The following is a 12226-nucleotide window of genomic DNA, read 5'->3' as shown; positions in this document are numbered from 1 at the left end:
ACACAGTTTCATACTAACCATTCTTTTTGTGCTCTAACAAAGCTCATTTGTTCTACAAAGCTGTCCATCAGTGAACACATTCTAGGTAACAACCTAATTTACCTCAACCTGATTAATACTTCTTTTTTTCTGCTAGAACACAGTATATATTATAGAAAGTTCTAAAGTTTATTTTACTCTTTAGTGCTCTTTGTACCTGAAAACAAAGATAGTCCTGTATTACTTTTAATATAATCAGTAGCTCATCATTAACCCTAAGCCACAGGAATATACCTGTATCTGCTTAGAATGCCATCATCAAAAGATCAATTTATTGCTCACATGACCTATACCAGTTTCTGTAGACTAAAAGGTATTTCTTCGAGTAAATGAGGCTTCGTGATTTAAATGAACTTCCATGGAACACATAAGGTCAAATAATGTGATATAACAAAAAATATATTTGGTGTTTGTCCCCATTCCTGGCAAATAGCTCACAAATCCTTGTGAAACCCTGAGTGAAAGAAATCTTTGTTATGCTAGTAAGGTGACTCTGAATGGGGCCCCTTACATAGCTTCAAGATAGGGATAGTCCCTGGGGAGATTCATCCTGTGATGGTAAATATAGGGTTAAAACTTTGGGCCAGCCCAACCTCCTGCCTTTCAGCCCAACAACCAGCCTTTCAGCGTAGGTGGTGATGGAGCACATTATTTATTTTCTGAAGCTGTTACAGTGAATCCCCAGTCATTTACTGACCCATGGATTCTGTAAGGTAGCCTCACATCTTCTCTACAAATACTGGCCCCACTCTGGCCAGTCCCCCTCGCTTTGTCTCTGTGTGAATGTTCTTTGGCTACCTTGGTGGAAACACAGACCGGTTTCCTCCTCATCCTCTGAATCCAAGTGAAAGTAAGATTATTTACTTTCTAGGTGTATGCAGTTAAAATGCCCAGTTCAGACATGTGAAACATCAGTGCATGCTAGTGACTTTTGAGAGGAGTCATGTTTGAATGCCAGTTGATGGGGGTAGGGTGAAAATCAGACATGCAGATACAACTCAGGTTTCCAGGGGAACCAGGCAGAGAGAAAAACAAGTCTTATATATATGAGTTGAATTGCACAATTTAGTTTTGCCATGGAAACAATTTCCATAAAGTAGGAAAAGTAGAAAGTTAAGGTTATTATCGGGATCGTTCAGGAGAGGAAAGTGTATTTTTTTGGAAGCAGAAAAATGTTCAAAACTCTTCCTCACTTTTGATGTTTAGCAGATGCTCCAGTGTAATCACAGGCTTTGGAGTCTGGGGAAGAGGTATGGGAAATGGCTCAGGTGACCCCTGACTCCATACTCTGCTCCTTCATCCTTCCCTCCCTTCTCCCTTCCAGCAAAATAGATACTTAAAGCCAGCGTCAGAGTTGCTCAGTGCATCTCAATGGTGTGCGCTATTTCTGAGGTTGCCTGCAACAGAGAGCAGTCACCTTTGCTAGGTGAGACCAAAATGAAAGCCAAACACTCCATGGGCTTTTGAAAGATGATGTTTGTTTGATGATGTTCAGTACCCTAAAAACTGTTTCTCGTTTCTTTCAACAAAGTCTAGTTTTTCCTTCAATGATTTTGCACAAAAAATAAAATTTTCTTGATAATGTTTTGACCAAGATAAAATTAAAAGGATCTCTTTAGTTTTCTTTCTACTGCCACACACAAGGTTCCATCAAAGCTAGGCACAAAGAGTAGCTTGGGTGGTTTCTAAACTTCCTACATATCCCCTCCTCTGATTCTAGCCAGCTCTGCATTCATTTTGCTCATTATCCCCACTAGCTTCCTGCTTATTTAGAACTTGAAAAGACTTCTGTGTTTCATATACTCTTAACACTAAAGCAAGCGTATAATAGGTACCATTCACCGAAGGCCTGCTGAGTGCCGTGTGTGCCCAGTTTTAGGACATTTGCAAACATCTCATTTAATCTTGCTGGCATCCTTTGAGATAGGCACGATCGCATGTTTATGAACAAAGCGAGAGTCAGCAGACTAACGCCTCTTGCTCTGGCTTCTGCTGCCAATGCACAGTGTAGATAGGACTTGAATGCAGGTTTCCTGACTCTGCTCCTACATGTTGACTACCTGAGTCCTGTCCCAAGCAACGCAGGTCGCTGAGCCCCTCAGGCTTGCTCATATTTCCAAGTGGCCTCATCCAGAATGGCGGGGTTCACTCTGGTGACATCCGCCTCTGTATGAGAGTGTTCCTTTCCCTTTTTCCCTTTTGCTTAAGCAAAGGAAGCTGCTAGAGGAGAGTCAGCCCTTGATCATCCGTAACCGCTCAGTTCAGCTCAGTTCAGTCGCTCAGTCGTGTCCGACTCTTTGCAACTCCATGGACTGCAGCACGCCAGGCCTCCCTGTCCATCACCAACTCCCCGGAGCTTACCCAAACTCATGTCCATTGAGTCGGTGATGCCACCCAACCATCTCATCCTCTGTCGTCACCTTCTCCCCCCCACCTTCAATCTTTCCCAGCATCAGGGTCTTTTCAAATGAGTCAGTTCTTCACATCAGGTAGCCAAAGTATTGGAGTTTCAGCTTCCGCATCAGTCCTTCCAATGAATATTCAGAACTGATCTCCTTTAGGATGGACTGGTTGGATCTCCTTGCTGTCCAAGGGACTCTCCAGAGTCTTCTCCAACACCACAGTTCAAAAGCATCAATTCTTTGGCGCTCAGCTTTCTTTATAGTCCACCTCTCACATCCATACACAACTACTGGAAATGGTAGTCATAGCTTTGACTAGACAGACCTTTGTCAGCAAAGTACTGTCCCTGCCTTTTATTTTATTTTATTTTATTTTTTTTGTCCCTGCCTTTTAATATACTGTCTAGGTTGGTCATAGCTTTTCTGCCAAGGAGCAAGCGTCTTTTAATTTCATGGCTGCACTCACCATCTGCAGTGATTTTGGAGCCCCAAAATTAAAAGTCTCTCACTTTCCATTGTTTTCCCATCTATTTGCCATGAAGTGATGGGACCAGATGCCGTAATCTTAGTTTTCTGAATGTTGAGTTTTAAGCCAACTGTTTCACTCTCCTCTTTCACCTTCATCAAGAGGCTCTTTAGTTCTTCTTCACTTAACTTCTCACTTGTAAGTAAAATGAGGGCTTCCCTGGTGGCTCAGCTGGTAAAGAATCTGCCTCCAATGTGGGTTACCTGGGTTGGGAAGATCCCCTAAAGAAGGGAACAGCTACCCACTCCGGTATTCTGGCTTGGAGAATTCCATGGACTGTATAGTCCATGGGGTCACAAAGAGTTGGACACGACTGAATGACGTTCACTTTCACAACCTCCTGGGAAGACTGGACCAGAGGGCTGGAGATTAAGTTGAGCCACAGTGGCCAGTAAGCCGATCAACCACGCCTGTGTAATCAAGTAAAAACCAGACAGCAAGACAATAGAACGTCCTGGACTGAGAAGACTATGCGCTCGGAGGGAGATGTGCTGACTTCACAGAGCGGCAGTGTGGGAAATCTGTGCTCCCTCCCAGACCTTGCCTTGTATCCTTTGTAGTAAAACTGAAATCATAAGTAGAGTGCTTGCCTGAGTTCCATGAATGGTTCTGGAGAATTATAAAATTTAAGGTGGTTATGGAAACCTCATTATGTAGCCAACCAGAAGTGTGAGTGGCATGGGGGTCTCCCTTGAAGCTGACCTCTAATGTAAAGGCAGCTCTGGGGACACCAAGGCTTCCCTGGTGGCTCAGATGGTAAAGAATCTGCCTGCAATGCAAGAGACCCGGGTTCGGTCCCTGGGTCGGGAAGATCCTCTAGAGGAGGGCAGGGAAACCCACTCCAGTATTCTTGCCTGGAGAATCCCACGGACAGAGGAACCCTGCAGGCTACAGTCCATGGGGTTGCAAAGAGTTGGACACAACTGAGTGACTGACACTGCTTTCTGGGAGCCTGAGCCCTTGGGCCTGTGGTGTCTGATGCCAGCTCCTAGGGCTAATCCTCAGAACTGAATTGCTCAAGACATGCCCAGTTGGAATTGATCATTGACCTAAAACAAATATTTTGCCCTGTTATATCTCCAGCAAAGATGAGTTTATTCTGAAGCATCAGAGAATTGGCAATTCAGGATATTACAACTTTGGCAAGCCATGTGCAAGTTCCCTCAGGGCAAGGGAAGTCGCCACTTTTTTTGAGGGGCGGGGCTGTGCTGGGTCTTAGTTGCAACTCAGGGGATCTTAAGTTGCGCCACGTAGGATCTAGTTCCCTGATGAGGGATGAAACATTTGCCCACTACATTGGGAGAGCAGAGTCTTAACCACTGGACCACCAGGAAGACTCCGTAGCTGCTTTTCTAAAGAAGCTGGGAGAACTATAGTAAATAAAGAGCACAGGGCTTTTCATTGGCTGAGTCCTTACCAGGAAAGAAGAGGAATCTTCTTCCTATTGGGATATCATCACAGGGTGGGTGTGAAAGCTTCCCCTTCTGGTCTCTATTTAATAGAGATTTCTATTTATAAAAATTTTTTATATAATAAAACTTAGATGAATAAACACACACAACCCTAAAACTTTATTCTATGCTTCTGAAACTGGGCTGGCTGAAGCACAAGCTGGATTCAAGATTGCTGAGAGAAATATCAATAACCTCAGATATGCAGATGACACCAGTCTTATGGCAGAAAGTGAAGAACTAAAGAGCCTCTTGATGAAAGTGAAAGAGGAGAGTGAAAAAGTTGGCTTAAAGCTCAACATTCAGAAAACGAAGATTATGGCATCTGGTCCCATCACTTCATGGAAAATAGATGGGGAAACAATGGAAACAGTGACAGACTTTATTTTGGGGGGCTCCAAAATCACTGCAGATGGTGACTGCAGCCATCAAATTAATAGATGCTTGCTCCTTAGAAGAAAAGCTATGACCAACCTAGACAGCATATTAAAAAGCAGAAACATTATTTTGCCAACAAAGATCCATCTAGTCAAAGCTATGGTTTTTCCAGTAGTCATGTATGGATGTGAGAATTGGACTAAAAAGAAAGCTGAGCGCAAAGGATTGATGTTTTTGAACTGTGGTGTTGGAGAAGACTCTTGAGAGTCCTTTGGACTACAAGGAGATCCAACCAGTCCATCCTAAAGATCAGTCCTGGGTGTTCATCGGAAGGACTGATGTGCAAGCTGAAACTCCAATACCTTGGCCACCTGATACGAAGAGCTGACTCATTGGAAAAGCCCCTGATGCTGGGAAAGATTGAAGGTGGGAGTAGAAGGGGATGACAGAGGATGAGATGGTTGGATGGCATCACCAAGTCAATGGACATGAGTTTGCGTACGCTCCGGGAGCTGGTAATGGACACCTGGTGTGCTACAGGCCATGGGGTCGCAAAGAGTCAGACACGACTGAGCGCCTGAACTGAACTGAAATGAACTGAAGCTGGGACTCCTATGAACAGTCCCTCTCTGCAGCATACCTCTTGTTGAAGTTCCAAAAGCTAGAGTTTTAACGTGGATTAGGAAGGTCAGCTTTCGAAATTAAATCGTTTCCCTGGTGGCACAGTGGAAAGAATCTACCAATGCAGGGGCCATGGGTTTGATCCCTGTTCCAGCAAGATCCCACAGGCCACGGAGCAATTAAGCCTGTGCACCACAACTACCGAGCCACAACTGCTGAAGCCTGTGTGCCCTAGCGCCCGTGCTCTGCAGCAAGAGAAGCCACTGGAATGAAAACTCCACAATGAAGAGTAGCCGCTGCTCACAGCAACGAAAGCCCACCTGCAGCAGTGAAGACCCAGTGCAGACCACATTTTTTAAAATTATTAATAAAAAAGAAATAACATCAGATATAGAGTAAGGCATCGCCCACCAATTGTGATTATAACTAAATATATTTAAAAATGGGTATTTTACTTGTCAAATGTAACTCCTCATAATTTGATTTTACTGAAACAATATCATCACCACAACCAAAACATCCTCAATATTTTGTGAGGTGGTTAGGCCCTTGGAGATCAAGGATCAGGCCTGCTTTTTCTTTAAAAGAAGTAGCTCTATGTTTATTCACTCTGTTTGGAGATATAGTCAAACCTTCCCGTAAAAAGCCAGATAATAAGTATTTTAGGGTTTGTTGTCTACACAGGTCTCTTCGTACATATTCTTGTTTGTTTAACCCTTTAAAAAGTAAACCTGATTTAACCATGGTTTGCCCATCCCTAGTTCAGATCCTGATACCTTCATGAGTGCCTGCGTATTAAGTCGCTTCAGTCGCGTCCCACTCCTTGCAACCCTATCGGCTATAGCCCACCAGGCTCCTCTGTCCATGGGATTCTCCAGGCAAGAATACTGGAGTGTCTTCTTCCTGACCAAAGCCTTGAATCCAAATCTCTCATTGGCAGGTGGGCTTTTTATGCCACTAGGGAAACCACACCTCCCGCCCTTCCAAATACCTCCTCTAAGGCCCAAAACAGCAAAATATGTCTCTAAAATCAGTGGTTCTCAACCCTGGCTAAGCATTAAAATTATCTAAAGAGCTTTTAAAAAGAAAACTGATATAAGCCCTGCATTTCCACCACTGATTCAGATTCTTATGTTGCTTTAGTGTTCTCTGGATCAGGGATCCCCAACCTCTAGGTCACAGACCTGTCTGGGTCTGTGGACTGTGAGGAACCGGGCCATACAGCCAGAGGTGAGTGGCCAGTGAGTAAAAGAAGCTTCATCTCTATTTTCAGCCACGGCTTCCTGTGGTTATTACCACCTGAGCTCTGCTTCCTGTCAGATCAGTGGCAGCATTCAGATTCTCGTAGAAATGCAAAACATACTGCATTTGAATCATCCTAAACCATCCCCATCACCCTCTTCCTTGAAAAAATTGCTGCTGTTCCAGATGGTTCTCTGGACAGACCGCATTGAGAACACTAGTTAAAAACAGTAACAGCCACTTCCAGAATTGGGAATTTCCCCCAAGGAAAACAGCCTTTCACATTTCTATGCATTGTGGTTTAGTTCATAATCTCAACTTGGTTCTAGCTAGTTTTGTAACAGGATCTGGATTTTTGTATAAACAAAATGCTCATTAACATTAGCAATAGCTACCAGAGGGCCTCCCTGTTGGTCCAGTGGTGGGGAGTTTGCCTGCCCACACAGGGGACGAGGATTCAATCCTTTGTCTGGGAGGATACCACACGCCAAGGGGCAACCAGGCCTGCCTGTCCACAACCACTGAAGCCCACATGCCCTAGAGCCCGTTCTCCACAAGAAGTCATTGCTATGAGAAGCCCATGCACGGCAACCAGAAAGTAACCCCCCACTCGTCACAGCTGAAGAAAGCCTGCATGCAGCATGGAAGACCCAGGGCAGCCAGAATTAATTAATTAATAATAATAGCTACTATATAATAATTGCTTATTTTGTTCCTGGCCCAATGCAAAGAGCTTAAAATTATGATTAACAACCCTATGGGTACTGTTACTAACGCATTTTAACAGTTGCAAAAACAAGTTTAGGGATGTTAAGAAAAGTCTAGCAATTATATCTGGAAGGTGTTATAGCCAAATGTTTGACTTCAAAACTCCTTATGTACAACTATCATATTTCAATGTTTCTCCTAAGAAATAAATGAGAAAAAAAGAAAGAAACCAGAAAATTGGTGACAGGGACTTCCCTGGCAGTCCGGCAGATAAAGTTCCATACTCTCAATTCAGGGGGCACAGGTTCAATCGCTGGTCAGGGAACTAAAATTCCACATACCACAACTAAGCCCTCACTCCTCAATGAAGAGCCTTTTAGGTGCAACGAACATCCAGTGCAGCCAAAATAATAATAAACTTTGATGACACCTTCAAAACAGCATATACACCTGCTTCTAGTTGTTAATTTTTCAGAAGTTTTGGGAGACTAACCTCAAGACACTCTAATCCAGTTATTCCTCCCACAGGCAAGGGAAAAACAAACAAACAAATATTGCTACTTAGGTCGTTTGCATATATTCATGTGCTATATTCATTCAAAAACTCTGAGTGCTTATGTTCCAGAAAGTACATTTCAACCCAGGGAACAAAACACACAAGTCACTGCTTTCAAGGCTTTTGTACTCAACAAGCAATCCAAGGGTTCATCTATAAATGAGGAATATGATCTAAAAATTAGAAATAACCATATAGATATCTATCCTATATAGTTATTGTGAAAATCAAATGTAATTCTACACATAAACTGCTTACATGGTATGTCACACGTAGTAAGTGTTCAACGTTACAAATTATTAGTGTATGCTCAAGCAAGAATTGAGTGGGCCTTAGGGATATAAAAACATATACCACTGGAATTCTTCAATTGTTTTGGACTCTGTGACCCCATGGACTGTAGCACACCAGGCTTCCATGACCAATCCCAGAGCTTGCTCAAACTCATGCCCATCAAGTCTGTGATGCCATCCAACCATCTCATCCTGTCATCCCCTTCTCCTCCTGCCTTCAATCTTGACCAGCATCAGGGGCTTTTCCAATGAGTCAGTTTTCCACATCAAGTGACGAAAGTGTTCCAGCTTCAGCTTCAGCATCAGCCCTTCCAATTCAGTGTTGATTTCCTTTAGGATTGACTGGTTTGATCTCCTTGCTGTCTAAGGGACTCTCAAGAGTCTCCTTTGATCTCCTTGCTGTCCAAAGGGCTCTCAAGAGTCTTCTCTAATTTGTAACACTGAGCATTTATTATGTGTGAGGTACCATATAAGCAGTTCATATGTAGAACTGGATTTGATTTTCACAACAACCTTATAGGATAGATATCTATACCGTTATTTCTAATTTATAGATCATATTCCTCTTTTATAGATGAACCCCGGATTTCTTAAACTCAATGGTAGGTTAAGTGCTGGTGAAGAACTCAGCATTGATAAAAAGATTCAGAGATGTAACCCCTGCAATGGGTCTTGAGGAAGGAAAACTATTTTGCCACATAATGCAGTAGATATTCCAGCTAGTCTGAAAGAATAAAGGTGAGAGAAATGCTCTGTGTGGCTGCTTCTGAAACAGGGCAGGGGAGAAGAGACTGCTAAAGAAAGATTAAACCTAATAAAGTGACTAGATTGGGAAGGTTCCTGGGCCCCATCGCAAAAATTTAGGCTGTTTCCTCCTATGCAGTACGTCAAGTGATTTTTTTTTTTCAGCTGATAAGCAACAATACGAGGCATCATCTTTGTGGTCCAAGAAAAAATTTACAAAACCATGAGACCCCCTATTCTATTTAGTGTTCGATGCTAGACCCAAATTAAACCCCATAAACAAGGCGAAACTAAGGGAAAGACCAGGAAAGCAGCATAGCATTCTAGATGACAAACGATAAGACACACAGCCGAAAACGGGCTCAAAATGGAGGACAGGGCGGCAGAGAAGAGACTCCGCAAAAAACGCAGGGGTGGAGCGTGACGTAATTTCGAAGGTAGTCTAAACTCACACTCTTCGGTGCTATTGGCTTAACGCTAACCCTTTTACGTTTTCCATTGGCTTCCGGCTCCGTCAATGTGTCAAAATAACCAATCGCCTAGCCCCATGAGTAAAGTCCGCCCTCCTCCCCTGGGGGCGGGGCCAGAAGAGCACACCAGGCCCAGTGCGCTTGCGCGAGCGCTCTCTCCGCCGGTTAAAAGCGGATCCCTGCAGGAGGCGGTGTCGCAGCGTATGAATATTGATTACGCGTCGCCGCGCCGAGCGCCCGCCCCTCTCGGCTGTCCGACGCTCGCGGCTCGCGCTCGGGCTCGCGATGGGGAAGAAGTCCCGGGCGGTACCCGGCCGGAGGCCCATCCTGCAGCTCTCTCCGCCAGGTCCCCGGAGCAGCACGCCGAGCAGGGACCCGGAGCCGGAACCCGACGCCGAACCGGACTCGACGGCGGCGGCGGCGCCCAGCCAGCCGGCCCCGGCAGCGGTGTCGACGACGACAACCGCGGTGACTGCCGCCGCGGCGGCCTCGGAGGACTCGCCCTCAGAAGGTAAAGCGTGCGCGAGGGCCCTGGCGCCGAGGTGGGGCCAGTCCGAAACTCGAGCTCCGGGGCTGCGGCCTAGGTCTGTCAGACTGGGCCTGCGAGGAACGAGAAGCCCGGGCGGGCGGCGTCCGCCTCCGAGGCCTGCTGCGCGGGGCCTGCGGGCAGGACGGCTGTGGGCCCGGAGGGGCGGAAGGGGCCGCGGAGCCGTGTGCGCTCGGCCGGAGCTGGCCCAGAGGCGCCATCTCGGGTGCAGGGCTTGGCCCGGGCTGCCCAGTCTCCTTCCTCACCGTCTGCTCTCGGTTTTGAATAACTTTACGGGGTAGATGGAGACGGTGCGTTTCCTCGTCTTAGCCTCGGTGACCGTGGAACCTGCCGTTTCCTACACGTCATGTGCTTTTCGTTTCGTTTTTGTTGAAATTGAGAGAGAGGCTGTAGAAGTAACCATACTTGTGTTACGCCAGCTCAAGTGTAAGTCCCTCCCAGTTGGCAGGTTTCCGCAACATTCCTGGAGAGGTGGAGCTCGTGGGTTCCCAATCACTTGTGTTTATCCCCAGAATGGTACTTGGATTAAGATGAACCAGACAGAATTACTTTAGGAGCCGTATGCCGGAAAAGCCCCGACGTTTTCAGGTGCTAAAATAATAATAATTATAATAAAGATCACTTTGGGGAAAAAATGCTCTAGTTGTGCTTATAGTAAAAGCCGTATGGTTAAGCTGGAGAGAATTTAACGTGTGCGTGTATGTGTTTTAACTTTGGATTATTTCAGATAGTTTTTATTTATGGTGTTCACATTCTTAATGTTAACGCCACTAGGCAGAGTGAAGATTCCAGCTGTGCTTGTTTCTCGCCTCTCAGTTATTTGGATCAGTGATGGGTTATAGCCACTTTGTTTTGAAATAGAGGAAATCTAGACTTGAGAGGTCAAGTCAGAGATTGTTTTGTCACCTGTGTAGTTTTTTTCTCTGTTCGGTCATCTGGCTGTTTGCTTTTGTTCGCTGTTTTAGATCCAGATGAACAGGAGGTGGTGGTGGAGGTTCCCAGAGTTGTTCAGAATCCTCCCAAACCAGTCATGACCACCAGGCCCACTGCTGTTAAAGCAACAGGTATAGTTGTGTGTGTTTGTTTTTTTTTTTAATTCATTGTCTACCATATCTTTCTTTAGGATCAAATTGTGTTTATATATGGTGTTTTGATGAATGTTTCAGCAAATTTATACTCCCATTAAATGGAAATTTAACATCTTTGTAAGGGGTTGTAGTTGTACGTACGTACCAGTGTAAAATTTGCTGTTCTTGTCTCTCTGTACCCAAATTAATTTCTGCTACTTTTTCTAATGCTATTTTTTAATATATTTTTCATTGAAGGATAATTGGTTTACAGTTGTTTGCTGTTTTCTGTCAAACCTCAACATGAATCATCCATAGGTATACGTATATTCCCTCCCTTTTGAACCTCCCTCCCATCTGCCTCCCCATCCCACCCCTCTAGGTTGATACAGAGCCCCTGTTTGAATTTCCTGAGCCATACAGCAAATTCCCATTGGCTATCTATTGTACATATGGTAATGTAAGTTTCCATGTTACTCTTTCCATATATCTCACCCTCTCCTCCCCTCTCTCCCCCACCATGTCCATAAGTCTTTTCTGTATGTCTTTTTCTCCACTGTTGCCCTGTAAATTCTACAGTACCATTTTTCTAGATTGCATATATATATGTGTTAGAATACTGTATTTATCTTTCTTTTTCTGACTCACTTCACTCTGTAGAATAGGTTCTAGGTTCATCCACCTCATTAGAACCCACTCAGATGCATTTCTTTTTATGACTGAGTAACATTCCATTGTGTATATATACCACAACTTCTTTATTCTGCTAGTGCTATTTTGTAACTTGTTTTCTGGCTTCCCCAGTATCTTGGCATTCTTTAGGGAGTGCTAACAATGTCTTTCTGTCTTTTTCTTTAAGAAACTGCTCTGATTGGTACCTAGCAAATGTTGCACAGCTGAAAATTGCTCTTACTCAATATTTTTTAAGCATGAAAGAATATTTGCAGCAGTGGTTTTGTAGACAGACCTGGGTTCAAATCACCACTCTAGCATTCATGCTAAGACCTCATGACATCATTCATCTGTAAAACAGATCTTTCAGCCCTAAGTTGTTTTGATGATTAAATTGAATAACATATATAAATTTCTAACCCGCAAGTGCTGAAAATGTTCATTTTCTCTACTCTTTATATATCTTAAGAGATTAAAGTGTGTTTTCATACTAAATATTCTATAATTGGT

At 44.2% G+C, this 12226-nt stretch overlaps 1 protein-coding gene across 2 annotated transcripts in view; it reads left to right on the top strand.

The window, feature by feature from the left end:
- Positions 1-9715: 9715 nt before the first annotated feature.
- Positions 9716-12226, top strand: part of FNBP4 (formin binding protein 4) — a 29087-nt gene continuing 26576 nt past the window's right edge. The window contains exons 1-2 of one of the 2 annotated variants that reach the window (XM_068988466.1): positions 9716-9941; positions 10949-11041. In XM_068988466.1, coding sequence (XP_068844567.1) covers positions 9716-9941; positions 10949-11041 — 319 coding nt within the window. Of the gene's footprint in view, positions 9942-10942; positions 11042-12226 lie in introns of both variants that reach the window. The other variant, XM_068988465.1, reaches the window with a different exon arrangement.

This window comes from Capricornis sumatraensis, chromosome 16 (assembly GCF_032405125.1).
Source record: "Capricornis sumatraensis isolate serow.1 chromosome 16, serow.2, whole genome shotgun sequence".
Lineage (NCBI taxonomy): Eukaryota > Metazoa > Chordata > Mammalia > Artiodactyla > Bovidae > Capricornis > Capricornis sumatraensis.
This window is presented reverse-complemented; position numbering and strand designations above follow the sequence as displayed.